The sequence below is a fragment of the Vanellus vanellus genome, assembly GCF_965231255.1.
Source record: "Vanellus vanellus genome assembly, chromosome: 9".
In the NCBI taxonomy this organism is placed as follows: Eukaryota; Metazoa; Chordata; class Aves; order Charadriiformes; family Charadriidae; genus Vanellus; species Vanellus vanellus.
Window position 1 is genome coordinate 11467190 of NC_138914.1, and position 19572 is coordinate 11486761.

At 42.0% G+C, this 19572-nt stretch overlaps 1 protein-coding gene across 2 annotated transcripts in view; it reads right to left on the bottom strand.

The window, feature by feature from the left end:
* Positions 1-19572, bottom strand: part of FGD5 (FYVE, RhoGEF and PH domain containing 5) — a 116240-nt gene that overhangs the window by 45242 nt on the left and 51426 nt on the right. For both annotated transcript variants that reach the window (XM_082487524.1, XM_082487523.1), the window contains exons 4-6: positions 15282-15340; positions 15141-15171; positions 1249-1400 (exon numbers count right to left, since the gene is read on the bottom strand). In XM_082487524.1, coding sequence (XP_082343650.1) covers positions 1249-1400; positions 15141-15171; positions 15282-15340 — 242 coding nt within the window. The remainder of the gene's footprint in view (positions 1-1248; positions 1401-15140; positions 15172-15281; positions 15341-19572) is intronic.

The window sequence follows — 19572 nt, forward strand, 5'->3', positions numbered from 1 at the left end:
TAGGGCATTTCCAGTTGTCTCTCTTTCGTCTTAGGGAAAAGGCAGCATGCTGCTAGAGTAGGCTGTGACTTCTTTAGGACACAAGAAGTCATTTTAGATCCCAGCTGGAAACACCACTTCTGTTTGTGCTATGAGTGTATAAATCATAAATCATAGATTAATTTTTTTAAGCTTTCTGCCATTTGTAACAGTCCCTTGGTGGACACAAACCAATTTACAGTTCCCTTTAGCCTTTTCTTGTTGTGTGCTTTGACTTGAAAGTGCAGGGCTGACAAGGAGAGCTGTGCCCTGCATTTAGGATTGCTACTGAAAAGTTCTCCTGATCTAATTGACTTCCTTAACTGTTCAGTGGCAGTGCTGGGATAGGATCAGCCACTGTCAGTGACCTCTGCCTCCTGGAGTGCAGCAGGGTGGAGGCGTGGGGCTGTGTGGTCCATCATAAGCTGTCAGAGCCAGACTAGTTCAGTCTAGGCCAGGGGCTGCGCTGGCTGCTGTAGGTTTAGTCAGCTTGGGTCTGCAGAGGTAATTTCTCTTAGACGTTTTTATTCCAGCAGTTTGATAGATTAGGGCCTGGCAGCCTGGCTTAAGTCAGAGGTCTCCTTAACTGAATGAATTTTGGAGCTTTGTCTGTCCTAGGCATGGTCTTATTCTCTCATGGAAAGACTTCGCCCTGTGAGGATGTTTGGCTTAGGTGGAGTCCCTCAGCAGGCTGACAGTGTCTGTTTGGCTTGGAAGCCTAGCTTGTGCAAAGCCCTGCCTTGGTGCTGGGAGCGAGGGGGGGGGGTTGCTTATCTGAGAGCTACGGAGTTGCTATGTAAATTTCTGTAAGCAGATGAGCTTCTTTAGGATCAATTCTGAAGTCTACTGTTCCTGCCTCTCATGGCACGTGTCTGACCTTCAGGCCATGACTGTGAAGCCACTTGGTGATGACTATGAATGGGCATCAGAGGACAATGCATATGAAGCAGGCTGTCCTCACACGGACTGACATTTTGGAGTCATGGGCTATGCACTGTGCAAACATTGTATTGTGCAAAAGCAGTATTTGGTTTCTTAGCCTGACAGCCTCTACATTTACTTCCTTCCTGCCTGTATGCAAAATCTGCCAAAGTAGTTCAGGTTCTATTCCTTTCATCTCTGCTGGAATCCCAGCCTCCCTGCTTGTGGGGTCAGGGGAACACTGATGAGTTCACCCACCTGCTGTGGAGAGTATGTTAAGGCCATCAAACCATGCCATTCTATACTTACCATTTAAGGACTCTTTCTTCCAGTTCTCCCAGGATGTCTTGGTGTAATTCATAAATTTCAGGGAGTTCACTTAAGCCCTGCTTGAGTTTAACTTCTTCCTGTTCATTTTCATCTTCTTCTCCAAGCACTTTCAAGATACCTTCATAGAAATCCTGTGAACAACAACACAGGAATTAGGCAAACAGACTTAAAGACTCTCTTCTGAAATTATTACATTTTCTTGACTCCTAAACTATGCTTTCTAGGAATTATAAGATACTCCATCAATAGTGGCAGAATGTGCTTAGTATAGCAAGGAGATCGTAGCATGTATTTTCTTCCATCCATCAGTTCATACACATTTTCAGCTGAATTCCACGATGTTGTCAGCCCAAAATTGAACAATTCACCGGACAAAGCCATCAGACCCTTATGCATACAATAAGTTTGGTATCTTTTTATTTATCTTGCCTTTTTTTTCCTGCTTTTCTGGCTGCAGTTGGTCTCACTTTTATAGTGTTTCTTAACCAGAAACATAATTTTTAAAAATGAAGGATGAGATTCTCCTGTCACTTTATTGGATCCAACAGCTTGACATGAAAAACATCAACGTCTACATGTCTTTAGCTAAAATTTGCAATGCTTGTCTCCAAATTTTAACTTAAAGAGAGGAAGAAGCTATAAATTTAAGCTTTGGAACAAACCATTTTCTCTATGAAACCTAACTGAGACCTTTTTTCCTCATCTTAGAAATGGTTTTGACTCTGAAGTTGTTTATAAATTACGTGGGCACAGGAGTAATTTCACCTACATTAAAATGTAGCCAGCTCTGGCACATAATAGGGCACTTGTTTAAGAGTGCCCAGCAAAATGTTTCCCCAGCTTTGACTTGGAAGTGAAGAATCATAATTCTATGGATATGGCCTCCATCTGAAACTGCAGTGATAATTTGTATTAGATCCCCAGGCATTAGAAAATCATCCCAACAGCAGCCAGCAAATATTTTGTGTGCAAAACATTGCTTGAAAGTCTCCATCCAGAGCTCTGGATGCTGAAATGTTTTCAGGTAAAAGCTTGATTCCTATAGCATCCATCATCTCTGCTTCAGATTTGTAAAGGAGCCTTTACTGGCACCCGGATCCACTTGAGAGACTTTGGCCCCTGTAGTGCCCTGGATCTTTCCAGCTCCCTACTAGCCACTGCTGTTTCCCCTGCCTGCTGCTGCCAGACACATTGCCTCTTCCCAGGCAGCGGCTAGAGACGCTCAGGCATTTAAACCTGCCTGGGCTTTGTGGAGGTCCAAATGCAGGCTGTGGCAAGGGGGTGCAAGGCAATGCACAACAAGGCAGGGAAGCTGATGCTGTGCAGAGGTATAACTGCTTTGCAGCTGAGTGGTGTGAGGCAGGTTCCTGACCCAGGGATTCTGGCTGCCTTTGCCAGGAGCTAGGGCATTGGAACTAGATGGTTTACCTTCATGGCAGTATCTGGTGTTCAAAAGTAGCCACCTTCATTCAGTAAAATTAAAAGGGTGCAATTTCAGCACCTGCTTCTTCAGTATTGCTAAAAGTGCAAGTAATCGAAAAGCGCTAGTATAGTATTCATGCCTGAGTATGGTCCTGCAGAACTGTTACAGGTTTAATTATCCTCTGCGTTCCCTGTAGGGAGATGACTGTGTGTGTTTCTCCATCAGGGTCAGGTTGGGCTCTTACTAGCAGAATTTCCCATTTCTGCTAGTCAGGTCTTCATGGGCAAAGTATCTGAATCTCAGTTTTTCTATGAAAATAAGTGAAAAATTAGAAACCTAAGTGCATTCCAGTCTCTGTGATGAGAGCAGAAACTGGGCATTCATATACAATTGCTTAGAAACTAATTCTGTGAGTGCCTTTTCCAATCTTTTTCTGCATGCCAAACCATGACAGCTATGAAGGGCATGGCGTTTTTATTGCACACGATGAGGAAAAAAAGGGGTGAGAGTGAAAAACAGAGTAAATAATCAAAACAACAGCTCAGTAGAGAGGCCGCATTAACTGTGAGGTTTGAAAGCTACCAATGACTTGTTTTGGTGCAGCAGCTGCAGACTAGGAGATTGCAAAGCTTCCTTCCTTCTAAAAATACTATCTGTTCTTATCTGACGTTCCTTTCTTTCTGTCTGTGTGAAGGTAAGGCTAGAGGATGGCAGCATTCTCTCTTATTGCTAGCCAGCCTACACGTGCTGTTTTTTTTCCCAGTAAGTACCTCAAATCGGGTATTGTTTTTAAATTCAGCATTAAAAATACTTGAACGGAGGCTTTGTAGCTGAATATACTTAGGTTCACTGACTTTGAAGCCAGGAGGGACCATATTGATATGATACAATATGATCTAGTGTGGTCTGGTCAGCAGTCCAGACCACAAGACTTACTAGAATATAGCATTACTAAGAAAACAACCAACTTTGATTTAAGACAGAATCTACCACATGTTATGGATACGCTAACACTGCATCCTGAGAAAAAAAACAAGTCCCAAAAGAGGCTTTTGGTGATCTCATGAAGGCTCAGGTAGCTCATAACTACATGCAGAGCCCAAGCATCCAGTCACAGCAGAGCTGATGTTAAAGCCCAGGTTGCATCCTCAGACTAAGGCCATCACACCAGGAGTTGGCATTCCAGCAGGTTCGCACTGAGCTCTGCTTCAGCCCAAGATCTAGTGTGAAGGAAAGCTTTAGTGTCTGACCAGTCTGGCCAGATCCATGCTGTGAATGTATTTTTTTACATGCTACTCTGCAAACAGCGAGTTATTATTAAACCCAATGTTTTTTCGAAGATATATTAAAAACATTCTCTGTCTGCCCATAGAAGCCAATTCATCAGAAAAAAAAATGCAGCTGCTTTAACAATCTCTGAGAAGGTGATTCTGCTGGATGAATTAATAGAAATGGCAGCTAGATTTTTCCACTCAGAGACCATTTCCTGGCCTCCTACCCCACTGCATGTGATGTCGCCAAATGTGCAGCGAAAGGAAGCAGGGGCTTGATAAAAAGAAACCTCTAAGGTCACACAGCTCATTGAAAGATGCCAAGCTGTTTCTATCCGGCCCTGAACCAGGATGGGATAGGTTGAGTATCTTCCTCTGTCAGGATCTAGTGATCATGAAACCTATTGCCAAAACATCAAATTCTACTCCCTGAACTTTTAGAGACAATCTTACAAATTTCCCCGAGCCATACTGGGATTTACCACAACATTTCTCATGACTCTGGCTTCTGTCTAGTTAAGTTTTATAAGTACATGGAGTAATTAAGTAATGGAGTAATTAAGTACATGGAGTAATTAAGGAGGAGTCTGAAAGAACTAATTTCCATGAAACTTGCTAATGTCCAGGTATGCACAACTCAACAGAGTATGTTTCACTGGGGATTCATATATTACATCAGATAGTCCACTTTAGTTTGATTAAATCAAGGTAGCTGTGTTGATTTCAGTACGCTGGGGATCTGTTTGGTATGACTGTGGTCCTGCTGAAAGGTTCTATAAAAAGCAGGAGAGCCTCTGGGCAAAGAACTTCAAAGTTCCTCTCTCCTCACCAGCGGGAACTGACTCCAGGCAAAAACAATTTTTTAGCCTCCTCAGATTCATTCCTGGCTTTTCTGTTGTAACACTGTCAACTGCAATGCACACGCTGGCTCGCTATGAACTGGAATGACTGGAATATCTAATAGATACTAGCCAAAAGGAATGTCACACATACACTAGGATTTTTTAGCAACTACGACAGATGAAGCATTCGATTTCTGAAAAGCCACTAGAACTAGGTAAAAAAAAAATCATTATGACAATTTTCTTTTTGATTAATTATATCCTGGATAAAACAAGATCATAAAAAATTCTGAAATAGTATTATTGTGTTTCCTAATTATCTGGGTCTGATTTCCACATGTCCTGCCCCAGTACTACAAATTAATTCCAATGTTGTGCTATTCCAGCTCCCATTTTTTATGGTGTGTGAGTGAGCCTATCTAACCACATATTTCAGCCAGCATACACTCTAGACGCTTTCCAACCAACTAAGCCAGTCGATCCACCTTCTGGATGCTTTTCCTAACTGAAAGGAATCTGCAACTTTTCAAAGTCCTCAGTCATCGTAATTAATCCAGACTGGGGAAAGGGAAAGAATCCAAGCGGTTCTTTCAGCTTATTGTGCCCGGGGAAGTGAATAGCTGTAGTAAGTTCACTACTGATGTGCTTAAGTAACCTATTATGTTATAGAAATGTCATCTTTTCCAAATTAACATTAAAGAGCTCTCTATCTGTCCACTTCCCACCATAGCTGAGCAACAAGATTAACACTCCTTTCCCACAGCATCTCAGTGGATTTAATTAGTCATTAATTGCCTGCCCCTTTGATTATAATGAATTCTCAGCCAAATTATTTAATTCCAGTTGCCTGGATAGCCAGCTTCCTAATGATTAATAAAAAACCTGCAGCATAACAGTAATCACTATAAACATCCATTAAAAAAAAATTCTGTCACTATTGAAAATGCTGATTGCCTGGGAAGCCATTAATCAAATGCAAAGTGCTTCTGCAATCTCACTAACTCTAATCAATCATGGCACCTGAAGGTCTCCAAGTCTGTCACCCAAGTCCCACGACTGAACACAGAAGGTACCAAACACTGAGTCCATAGAATTCCATGCTGTCAAAACTTTCTTAGAACAGAAGCATGAACTGAAGTAGTTTGCTTCAAGGCTCTGGCCTGAGAGCTCAGTCTCATCCAGGAGTATATGAGCCTACAGATCGCACTCCTGTCTTATGCGTATACCTGCACCACTGTTTGTGTGTGCATGTGAAAGCATAACCCAACCTAGCTAGGTGACAGAGAAAGTTGGCAACTGTGCTATAAAAATAAATTTTTGAAACAAACCTTTTCATTACATTTTGGGCACCCATAAATAAACCCTTTACAGCCATTCAATGGCCAAATCCCTAATATCCCTGAAATAAACTCTACAAATAATTAAGTGAAACAAAGAGGATCAAAAAACACAGCCACAAAGGTTGGTTGGTGTTTTTTTCTCTTCTTTTGTTTATGCACATCACTAACACACACAAGTTACATTTTTTCCCCCAAGAATGCTTCTGAAGAACTTCATTTCTCTGCTGGAAATGGGGACTGTAATCTGTAGCCTGTTGTAAGGGCGTGAGACAAGGAGGAATGTGGGGTTAGTTTCAGCAAGATCTTATGGTTTATGTGAGCACTGCCTAACTGTCACATGCTTGGCTCTTGGAGTAGAATCTGATACCCTCTGTGAGGTGATGAGGCTCACTGTAGGGTGCTGGGATATGAGATGCTTGAGAGAAGCTGGCAGAGCCTGCCAATGCCAAGAGGAAACAGTGATTACAGGAGAGTTCTGGAAGAGAAGAAGATTTAGGTACCTGGCTTAGGGCTACAGAAAGGTAGCCCAATTTACTTGGGATCAGCAACCTGGAAACCTTTGTAGTAGGTAGTTATCTCCAGGCACTCTTTCAAAGGAGTCAGCAATGCCAGCAGCCAGAGGTTTCTGGTAGAGCACTTAGCAAGAAAGTTCTCTGCAGGATTCAACATCTATGTGAAATGTGATATTCTAATCCAAAGGCAAAAGGGGTAGTTAACGGGATAGGAGTTAGTTCTGGGTTTTGCTTCCAGGATTCTGTGAGCAGATGCAGAAATGGTGAGGTTGTGTATTAAATCTCTCCAATATGGGGCTGAATATGCTTTGGAATCTAGCTGCAAGAATCCGTTGTAGCAATCCTGTATGCATATCAACAGCCATTTTGCAAGATGGATACATCCCATACATACTGTGGTCTTTTATGCATTTCAGCCCTGCTGCCAGTTAGCCATTATTAGCTTGAGAACATTTAACCTTGCAGGACCCTAGTGAAAGGAAGGTAAACTAATCTCTTGTCAGCTAAACCACTGCTTCAGGCAAGTAGTTTACCCAGGAGAAAAAATTGCCTGTATATATATATACATTTGCTGTGTTGGGTGATTTCTCTTCTTTAAATTTTACTTGAAAATAACCCAGGGTACAGTAATTCAGTCTGGATCCAGAATACCCGTTTGCTTTTTCTGTGTATAACACAATAGGCCAAGTTAGATCAGTTCATCCAATGGCCCGTGGATCCCTGGGGAACCAGGGCCTACTGCAACCAGTCTAGTAGGGGTAGTTAGGAAGTGGTAGCACTGAAATCAGTCTCTACCTTCACTGTAAACAGCTGATGGTTCTGCCACCTGCAATAGGCTGAAAGCAACTATGTAGATTAGAAAGGTGAGTAGACCGGAGGAGAGAAAGTCAAGATTTTGACTTAAAGGTGTAGCTAAACAGATAGCTCTATTGAAAAGAAAACCTTTTCAAATTTGTCAAGAAATGCTGATCAGTTGCTAGATCTCCTTCTTGGTTTTCTGTTGTTGTTTGTTCATCTTCTAAAGCAGTGGTGTAGAAGATGCTAATCCAATCATAATGGAAATCCTAGTTCTTGCGCATTGACTACAATGGCAGGAAAATAGAGGGAGAAGGCAGTACAACACCGTTATATTGGCTTTGCCAATAGTAATTTGTAGTCCTGCAGTTTGACCAGCAGTTGCTCTGCAGGTGAGAACAGAGGTTCCTTCTCACTAGCTCTCAGCACTGTGTTCCCAACATCAGGCCTGCATTTGAGCCAGAAATTGTGGATTTCTAGTAGAAGATGGTGGTTGTAGAGCAAACAGTTCAAGAGAAATATTCTGTGACCAAAACGTACACATTATACCAGAAGGACCAGATTGCTAGACTCTGTGGCTGGATTAGAAAAGTTCTGAATGCCTGCCATCTGAGTAGTATGTTCCAGATCTTGGGTGCTGAAGCAAAGTCTCTACCTGCTCTTTGTTGCATCACCACACTGGAAGGAAGGAAGCTTCTACCTGCAATAATGCACAAAGCAGAAAAGAGCGCAACTGCTTCCCAGGTTCTGAAGTATCTACATAAAGTTGGTAACAAGGGAAAGAAATCTTAACTCAAAAGGAATCTGATGCAGTGCTTTGAAGAAGCTAATCATCTGCTGTTCTTGCAGTCACCTGCCAAACAAAAACGATATAAATTTATACCAGCCAAAGGTCTGACCTCTAATGCTGTCATGGCTGAATCTGCTTCCATGCTTATACTTCAACTCTGTGTTAAAGAACAGGAAAGGACTGATGGGTGAATAAATTCACCTAGGATATTTCTACAATTTTCAAGGAGAATTCTGGTTGGGGAGATGAGTGTGTTTCCATTAGAGAACAGAGCTGAGGAAAAAAAAAAACTAAAATGGAGTGTACAGAGCAGATACATTAGTGGAAAACCACAGCCATTTCTTCTGCCTCAGTCTCCAGGTGGAGATACCAGCACTTAAGCTGCCAGAATCATGTCTGCACACAGCATATTTACCTTGCTCATGCCACAACTCCCACCTGGCATCTGGACTTCTATAGTTTTCAATAAATAATGAAACATACATGCATCCAAAATAATTTTGCATGTATATCTAGAATGGTAATTGCTTCCAAAGTCAAGGTGATATTTTAAGGAACTGACAATATTGGGAAGTAAGCATATATGACCCTTTGTGAGTGGGCCAGGGAGGACAACAGGAAATCTGACTGCAGCCCAAACTTCATACAACTGAAATCTACATTGATTGCATAAAATAGTGCAGGCTTTTACAAGCACTTTCACTTCTAAAATGAAGGTGGATTCAACAGATACTGCGTAGTGCATGATCCAAGGCCCTTTTAGACATCTAGGCATCACATCTGGGGGTGTGTGTGAAGATTTCAAAGGGGGAGAAGAGAGTCTCCATATTAAAGCTGAATGCAGGCAAGGGATGCTGTACAGTATGCCCGGATTCAAGTCTGACTCACGGGTGGTTCTTGGAGGTATCTTCATTACAGCCAGCAGCCTCTCTCCTAATGACGAAAGTGAAAGTGGCACCCCTGAATTAAAAAGTGGCACATCTCCTGTAGCAGAGTGGGTGACCCTTGATCTGCACTGAACAGTGATCTTCCCAAATTTCTCATTACTGAGCTCAGCAGAAACAATGCCAGATGAACAGCAGAAAATACTAACGCAGCAGACACAATTAGTCTCTTATCCTGCCATTGCAGGGTACAATCTAGGTCAGGAACCCTGACCTCAACACACATTCACATGCAGTCAAATACACATATTCATCCAAAACACTGAAAACAAGTTTCAGAACTGGCAAGCTGTAGAGTATGCACTGCGAATACTGTATTGGTGGGGTTGTTACCAGAGGATTGTCCTGATGCCAAATGTGCTAGTGTGACTTCCCTCTCCTTTTAAGAGATATACAGATTATCTAAAAGCTATTTTGGCTCAACATTCCCACTGCAGAAGCTCCCTGGCTGATACATAGTTATTTTTCCACTGCCAATGAAGACAACAATGAATAAACAGCCTACTGTAAGTGAGGGCAGGCTATTCTTTTGTAATAGTGCATCTTTAGGCTTTTCTAAGAGCTTCAGAGGGTCTAAGAGCCAGCTAGCTCTTCATTTAGCCAGCACGTTCCATTCACTAAAGCATTTAATTAGGAAAGTAATGACTTGATTGGTCCAGCAGAACTTTGAACATTATCCAAGAAATTCACAGTAGTAAAAAAGGCTCAGCCAATCATTCACTGGAAGTGTAAATAATTAGAAAGATGAAGTTCTGTTTTGTCTAACATGTAATAGTGGCTCCTAAATCAGATGTTTATTTTTTGTTCTTGAGAATGTGCTGCCCACAAGAATTCTGAAAGTAGAATTTAACCAGTGAGCCAGACTTCATGATAATCTGCATTTAGGTACCTTTGAGTTAGTGACCTGAGCACAAGGATGATTTTGTTCTTTTTTATTTCCTAAGATTTATTTTGCAGTCAGAAGCCTTGGGGTGCCCAGAGCAGGGTTGGATCCCAAACTGCTCCAAAGGCTGGAGAACCAGCATATTATATATATTCATATCATATTCATATCCGTATCTTCAAATGCTGAGGAAGCATAAATATGAGTCCTGGTGTTTCTAAGAATTGTGGCGCATTGTTATGAGGAAAATGCAAACCAGGAAATGGGATCATCTTTCTCTGAACAGGGAGATGTTTGGGCTGGTGTTTTTTCAGTGCAGAGGTACCTTCTTTTAGGTACCTTAATTCAGTAAGTGTCTTGGAGGGAAGTAATAATGACTTCAAAGGGTTTTATGCACAAAAAAGGTGTTTTTATACACAAAAGCCAAAGACAAAATAAATGTGAACATGGTACGCTATCAAGCAAATGCTTGATCCCATACAGGTGGGGATCCTGAGGCAGTCTGAGTCACACTAAGTTTGATTTGTGTACATCTAGTACAGTCATTTGAAACAGACTGGTTGAAGGGAAGCAAATAAACCAGATTCTTGGTCTTCTGAAGGTGATGTGTGAAATATTAAGCTAAGAAAGCAACCTGCAGCATTTTTGTTTAGGAGCACGCACTAAGAAAAAGTGAACTAGTGAAAACTAAGAAAAAGACGACAAGTGCAGCCTGCATTACTGGGGAAGAAAAATGGGAGAAAAGAATGAAAGTTTGAGGATTAAATGATCCTGAAGGAAATGCAAAGACTAATCAACTTTGGAAAATGAAATTGTGAGAACCTAGAGATCAGGAACTTGGCTGCAAGGCCCTGCAAGTCCCATCTGCTCGGTCCAGAATGAGTTCTTAATTCCCTGCTCCAGAGAATTGCATTACCTTTGAGTAGGGCAAATAACACTAACCCTTTAGATTATTATCACTACTACCACACCAACTGATACCGAGTTTGTGAGCTAACACAATGTTTCCACTCTTTCAGTTCAATAGCAGAGTGGGTGTATGGAAATGTCATCGTTTTGGCAATCAATCAATTTATTAAAGTCTCCGCTGAAAGGCCAAACAGATTCTGTTATGCTGAATGAATAGCAGCTCCAGCCAAGCCTGGAAATGAGATGGGAAACTGCTCCTGCTGCAGGCTTAAGAAAAGCCTTTTTTTTCCTTTCTGAAAGCAGCTAGGGTGTGGTTTCGTTTCTTGCCTTTCTTACCCACATGTGGATTTACATAAGAAAATGAGACTTGAGACTTGAAGATGAGCATTGAGAAACTTTTCTTGAGAAAGCTGGTGATGGGGAACAGAGACAAATGTTTGCCTGAGCTGAGATAGGCTGTTGAGAAAGCCTTTGGTCGTAACTGGCCATGAATGGGGTGTTGTACCTTGAGGGCAGTTTGGTGATGCTGTGGTCACTGGTGGTTGCTTGTGATATCTGCCAGTGGGACCTGTGTCAACAGCGAGTGCACAGTGAAGCAAAATTTTTTACTGCTATGTCTATTCCTAATGCTATTCAAATGTGCAAAAAGTAGTAATTAGTTCATTGTAACTTTTTGCAGTATGACAGTATTGAAAAGTCTTGGTTAGGCAATAACACCCCTGTGGTCTGATGGACATCGGTAATGTTTTCTCTAAATTTCCAGAATAATACACTGGGCAACAGGTGAATATAAAGATCCAACAGTAGTTGGGGTGGGAACGGTAACAGTGCTGGGACTGTGGCTTTTTAGATTGCACATGATTGCAACAGAGAAACCTGCAGATTATGTCTGAATGCCACTGCAGTAGGTAGCTATCATGCAGACATCAGCCTATAGCAATAATGGCGGGGTATGCTAGGGCTGTAGGCACCTGATAAAACATAGAAATGAACCCTCTGATACTGTTCCCATAAAGATTTTTGATTTATTCTAAACTATAGAGTGCCTGAACTAGCAGTCAAGTGTGAAAACAGACTGACTGTTCCTCTCTTCTCCCTCAGTCTCCAACCCAGGTGCCATTCAAACATTCTCACTACTTAGAAAGCCTACTCATAGAAACAATTAAATCTTATTTGAGAAACTTGCTTGTTGACTCTGCTGGAAAAAACCTCCAGTATCCCCTAAAGGAGTACATGCATTGGGTGATAGGGCAGGGATACTTATCCACTGCAGAAGAAAATCATTAATGAAAATTGTGCACCCAAAATCTCATCCTAAAATTGATGCAGATCTTTCTGAACTGTCTAACTTGAGGCGATGGGAACTGGGTCAGGGAAATTGAAGAGCGCATGGTTACAGTGACTCTGACATTTCACAACCTGTAAGTGGCTTAACTTTACAAACCAATGTATTTACTCAAGGGTTTTCTTTAGGCCCACCTCTTATTTTAATTTGACAATTTTAACTCCTCTTTTGTTGCTCTAACTTTCATAATTAAGGAAATAATGATCATATGCAAAATACTCATAAAATCCCTCTACTCCAGTGGGATGGGCAGGCAGAGAAACAACATCCCAGCAAAACAGGATTCAGTGGAATATCCTGTTACAGGACTGAAACATATATGAAAACCAAACAATTAAAATTGATGACTGACAGAAATAGCAGAACTTGCCCAGTCATAGTAGTGCTATTACTGGTAACTTTTCCCTGATAAATTAACCAGCTGATCCAAACCTAATGGTTAAGTATGATTAAAACAGACCCAATTTTCCCTATGCCTTAAAACCCTAATTCCAGGACTGGCAGGCCAAGCTCCAGGCAATGTTACTTATTTTCTGTAATAAACATTTCTGCTTAGAGCGCATCTGGGTTCCCCAACAGGAGAGCAGGGAGTAGTTACATTTTTGAGTCAAGCCAGGAAAACTCTGTTTTTTCATTCCCTGGTATCTTTGAGCCAACTCTGGACCACTGCAGCAGATAAAATTAGCAGTCAAGCAGAGCTTTTCCCTAACTAACCTTTGAATTGTAATTTTATTAAGATTCTTTTTATTAGGGATTACCAACAGTTTGGAGACCATCCAGCTGGAATGGAGCAGCATGCACTTGCATCCCTAAGTCTTTCTAAACTAAAAAAATTTAGCAAAGATATAAACAAAATCCATGTTAAAGTTGTCAACTTCGAAAAGAGACCAAAAAATGATGTTTCCTGTTCTTTTCAAATGATTTCTACAGGCAGAAAATAGTATTATTATGAAAATGCATAGATTACTTGTTTACACACATAGCCTCATAGCCAAATTCACCACACAGGGATTTACCAGGGGAAGGAGAAAAGGGCAAAGTAAGTCCTGAAGGAACTGGGAAAGTCCTGAAACATCCCTGTCCTGGCCCAGCAACAGCATAGGCAAGGCAGCCTGACAGTAGCATGATGCTACAGCAGCCATGGGGGTGTGCAGCCATTCATGCTGGGGCTAAAGCCACTGGAGTGCATTGCAAGATTTGGATCTATATATTGAAGATTTTTCAGGCCATATTAGTGAGCCACTTTTATCTCTTAGAGGTATATGGAAAACACTAGGATATAATACAAAGAAGAGGCCTCTCCTATACACCTATACTAAATACAGTGCACTGTACACGCACTCTAGTTCAGCCCTGCATTTACATGCTGCCCATAATGTACCAATGCACAAATATACTTGGAAAAGGAAAATTAAATAAATTAAGAATGTTTTAATTGGATGCATCTAATGAAGATGCAGAGTGGCTAATTCTCTCTGTGCATGGTAATTTTCTGTGTGTGTATTTCTCTTCTATTTTGATTTTGAAGCTGGTAGAGGTTTTTCTCTTTTTTTTTCCTGATTATGCTTTTGGAAATCTTAATTTTAGTATGGAGTTCTGTGGGTATTCTTAATGATCAGAAGCCCAGTGGTCTACAGGTGAAGAAATCACCTTCCTTCCTCAGCAGACAATGGATAACTACAACTGTGTCTCACAAGTGTCTAATAATGTTTGGCTGTGCAGAAATCTGAGGAAAGGCAGAATAGATGAGGCAAATGGCTAGGCAGGTTATTACCCATTTATCAAAATATTGGTAGACTCCAGCTAAGCAGCTCAGTCCCTTAAAGTGTTTGGTTCCTAGATGACCAGCTTGGCAGTTTCTGATTTGCTGAAATGCAGTCGTCTGCAAGGTGTTTGTCACATTTAAGGCTACTCTCCTGCCTCTGCTGCCCAAGCCTGAGAAGGCTCTCAAGCTTTGGCAGCCTGTTTTAGAGGCACAATAAGCAGGCAGCAATACAATGCTGATCTGATTAGTTTTCTCTCCATCAGAGTTCCTGTCCACTGCTAGGGTTTGGGGTGTCCTCCAAGGACAACCTGGGGCTACTTTTTGCTTTCTCACGGAGTTTCTTTCCAAGGACCAGTGGGCATAATTTGTGTGGTGGCTGTTATTCCCTACTGCCTTGCAACTAACAGCTGAGAAAGATGTTGAGAGTGAGGCTACCTAAGCTGCGCACCAGTCTCCAGGGAAGCAGTGGCAGCTCTGTTAAAGGGACACAAAGTCTTCTGGGACAAAGCCACCAGTGGGTTTATACCATGCAAGAGCTCTCTGTCAGGCACTACAAGTGATTCTTTGTGTGTATTCCCTCAAGAGTTTCTGACACCAGAGTCTGTATTTTGTCCATGGTGATTACCTGTGTCACAGTGCGGATATTCAGGTCATGCTGGATATTACTGATACCGCATTATCAGAAAAAAGAAACTTTAAAGGAAGCAGAGTGAATCCATTCAAACCAAATCCCCATGTCTCGTAGCTTTACTCCTCTCTGTCTCTCTCTGAAGAGAGAGGCTTCCCCCCTGTTTATCACAATCTCCTTCTCTGCTCTAGGCTTATTCTACGTCTTACACCAGTCTCAGAACAATTTTCCCTGTGAATGACAAATGCTAGATTTGAGGATCTGTAGCAAGAGCAGATTAGTGGCAGACATCTTCATTTGCAATGCTTCACAGTAAGCCATTCCTCCCCAAATTCACCTCAGTCCCTTCAATGCTTTTATGTCTTCTAAATTGCAGCTAAGTAAAAAGGCAATTAGATTTTGGTGATTAAAATGATTTACTTACCATACGTAACAGCTGGAGCATCTCCACATATCTGGGGAAACAGACAAACTTGTATTAATTGCCGTCAAACCAAAGCTGAAGGGTCGATTGTGTGGCTTCGGTTTTAGGGGAGCAACAGATAGGTTGTAGCAATGAACTCACAGTTTTTCTGAAGACATCAGCTCCTGGGCAATGAGGTAAGCTCTGGACTGGCCTTCTTTCTGTCAACAGCAAAAAACAGAGACAATTAAGAGATGTCTTATTCCAACATGTAAAGCAGTGTTAGAAAGCACTTTGAACTGACATATTCCTTCAGTAAAAATAGTGACCCGGCTTTTATTCTTTGTTGTTCAGTGTCTGGCATACTGGAGCCCTTTCCAAGACAGGGTGTTTCCACAATTCAAATACTAGCAATATAGTACAATATAATAGCTGCTAAGGCAGATGTCAAGTTTAAAAAACATGTTCTTATTGAATAAGAAGAGAAATTTTCTGTTGATTTTTACAGGTTCAAAATTTGCCAGACAAGCAGAAAGTGCTTGGCTTTGAATAGGCTAGTTTCATGGCTGTTGAGGCTCATACCATGTGTTTAGTACTCTTAATTACATGGAAAAGGGAGTTCTTCATCAAAATGGTCATATTCCAAACAGTTTTGACTACTGAGAGACCTGTGGAAGCAAATGGGGCAAAGGGCTTTATTGCATGCTAAACAAAATGTCTAAGCTAAATGGCCATAAATATCTCCAGAAAGAAACATGTCAGTACTTCAGCAGACAACACTGTTTGAAATCTCAGTGCCATCTACTTAACTGGTAGGCATCTCCAAAGACACAGAAAACTGTGAAAGAAGCAAAGTGTATGGCTTTGAGGTACAAGTGGCTAATGAGGGTACTTTGCCCCTATTTCATGACTCGTCCTTATAGTAAGAAATGACCAAAGCACGGAAATACTTACTGAAAGGAATCTACTGGGAAAAGTTGTATTTATTTAGCAGTGGTAAAGTAGGGAACTAAAACAGTAGTCTAGCAGGAGCAAAGAAAAGCAGTCCTCAGTGACCTACAGTGGACTCAAGGGAGATGAGTTCAGCAGCAAGACTTCGCAGCATTGTTTGCTAGACCAGATATGCTGGAAACCCATCGCTTACAGATCCTGCTTCTGAAAGCCTACTCAGGTGAGACTGGGACTTGCTGAGATATGATGCAATCTTTTGTTGTAACAGTCTGATGGGAAGTTTGTGGCTCTATTTCCTCCACAAATTCTGCATGAGGGAACTGCTAGGGGTCAGGGAACATGAAGCTTAATTGGGACCCCTCATAAAAATTATTGGTAGGACCAAACCCAAATTCAGCTTCCCACAAATGCTGACTTCCCAAATCACACTTGATATAGATCAGATACACAATTGGAATTTACATAGCAGATCCGAGCAGTAAAAAATGTCTAAGCCAGTTCAAGCTAAGTGCATTATAGATGTTTTACTCTCTGTCTCTCCTTCTCATTAGCATTCCCTAGGGATGCAGGTGTTCTGGCACATGATAGAAGTATCTGAGTTGCTCAAAGTCCCATTCCATCATCATGGTGAACCATCTGCCACCTTTTGTATCTATAGAGGGATCAACTTCTGGATTTCAGGATTTTCTTCCCCTCCCAAAGTTTCTGGTTCATTCTGCCTGCAGTAAGCTGCAAACAGTGCAGGAAAGAATGAAACATTCCCTCAAGTGCTGGAAGCTGAAATTCAGTCATGGGAGTGTGAAAAACGCAGTAGCAAGGTCAACTGACACATAATTGAAGCAATTTCACTGCCCAACATCCATAAATTAAAAGAGAAATATGTGATGGAACAGAAGCTATATTTTTAAGATTCTTCCAGTTTTAATAACTTTAGATATTAATTATAAAAGCAAGGAATTCATGCACCAACAAGTGAGTTCACTACCCATTTCAGAGGAACCAAGGACCAGTCAAAGCATTTTGCAAATAGATGTCAGTATTGACTGCACACATGAGCAAAGGAAAGGCTTCTGTTTCTCTGAGGGGACTAAAGATCCCTTGCTGCTCTGTGAGTTTTCACCCTGGGGGCGATGGGCCCCAAGGAGGATTACAATCTGATCAATAGTGAATACGAGTGAAAAAGTCCTTGAACCCTGATGATGATGGGTTAAATGAATGAGGCTTCATGTATAGAAAATGAACAGCATCACAGTGACATTTTTTTCGTCTTTAGTTTATTTCTGTGTACTTTTACTGGGATGCAACTGAAGATTGAAAGAGCCAAAGGAAATATAGAGAGCGAACTATTCCTCAGTCTGAGTCTAATCCATCTCTCCTTTAGCACCAGAAGTCTGAGGGTTTGTCCCCTAGTTCTTTACTCCTTTTAGCTGATGGGTGCCGAAGAGCATGCTTTGAATCACTCACTTTTGGAGAACTACACTACAGTTTAATAGAGTGCACTAGAAAAATCTTACATTTTTTCCTCAGCTTCACTTTCCTGCTGGGAGCAGATTTTTGATTGCCTCTTTCCCCCTGGTTCCACTTTGTGAACACCTCTTGAAGATAATGATGTGCCTCTCCTGGTTGTCCCAAATGCTGTAGGAACACACTAGAGGCACTGAGTTTTCTATTCTCTCTCATTGTCTCTACACAGGCATAGCAGAGCAGATGAAAGGGGATGCGTTTCTTTCTGGGTCACCTGGCCCAAGGTTGGCTGCCCAACACATCCTCTGTGGACAAGCCTGGCTGCGCAGCGCCACCAGAGTGCATTCCCCTGCAGGCCGGGCCCACTTTCCCTCTGCATACACACGTTGTCGCACTCTTATGATTAATATGTCTTAGCCAAAAGACAAAACACAGGGACCCCAGTGTCACATGGCCTGCTTAGGGTGAGTTTGAGACAGTGTCTATGGGCGTTGCCTGTCTTGTGTTATTTAATTGCTGTTTGTTTAACCAGGAAATGAACTCTGAGATTGACGACAGTGTCCGGAGACAGACTTCTGGGAATAGGGGATAGAGGGGGTGCAGGTCCCTCAAGCATCCAGTTTCTGAAACAAAGTCCAAGTAATTATTATAACACTGCCAAGCTGCCACCTTTTTAGTAATCTTTACTCCCTGCAGCCAGTCCTGTGCCCAGCCCTGCGGTATGGTTCCTTCCCAGTTCCCACTTCAGAAGCTGCACTCCAGGCTTCACAGCATGCCTCTGCTTAGCAGACGGAGGCCATGCAGCCATCTGGGGACCCTTGGCTTTCTGCTTCACTGAGTCTTCTTGTCTCACAGCCTCATCACCCCATCCTCCCCAAAACCAAATGCTTAGTAAAATGCTTGCAATATACAATAGAACATTGCAATATATAACTGAAACATCTACCCATTCTCTCCATTCTGAAAAATATGCTGGTGCCAGGAAGGTCACAAACACAAAAACACTTTAACTATGTTAGGAGCTCATACAGTTGCTACAGCTCAGGTGATGGGCATAACTTGTAAAGCAAAGGTGATACTGTGCAATCATCTCTCCATTGGCTAATAAAGTAAGCCCTAAAGCCCTCCTCCAAATGGATACCAAGTTTAGTAGTGGAAAACTAAGACCTAGAGATGACTTGCAACTTGCTCAGAGTTTCTCCTCCAAAAGCCAAGGTTTCCCAACGTATAATTAAGCACACTACCAGCAGAAAGCTTTTGTTTAGAACAATAAAGACCTAAAAGCCTGCAGCTCCTTACAGAGCACACATGTGAGCACAGCTGAATTTAAGTACTAGTCTTAGGTAGTTCAAACTGAGAAACTTTAGGTTTCATGTCCCTTTTGTGCTTTCTGATAGAACAAATATTTGGGCTGATAAGGGGCAAGTAGTGAACAGTGGAGAAAGGTGGCTAATGGCCCATGCTGAGTCTGCTCATGTGGCAGTTAACTGTTGCAGGATTCCCTTCTCTATGTGGTCATGATCCCATTAATGTAGGGATGAAGTCTCCACACTGAGTCATTTATATGCTCTGGCTTTGTTCTGAGCAATGCCAAGGCATCTCACACTAGCCCTGACAGGCTGTGCTTTGCTTAGATGGTACTTTGATGACAGTGCCAGTCTCTCCTCTCTGAGCCCAGTGCCAGATCCCAGTTGTGCTGACCCAGCTTATTGCAGGACCTTGATGAGAACCAGATTGGTCTCCTGATCCAGCTTAAAAAATTGTGGGGCTGGGGGTGAATCTGGCTCCATGGGGCCAGAATGTATGTATGGCCCAAGAGCAGCACAAGTCAATCACAGAACAGTCCACCTAAAAGGAAGCATTAGTACTGTCCAAGCTACTCATCCGGAGTACGCCGGGAGTAAACCATTGCATTTCAAAAGCAGGGTAACTAGTGAAGACATAGAAGCAGCAGCTCCATTCTTGTGTGTGCCACTGGCTTGCCGTGCTGACGTGGACAAACTGCATCTCTTCGTGCATTTTCCTATGTGTGTGTCTC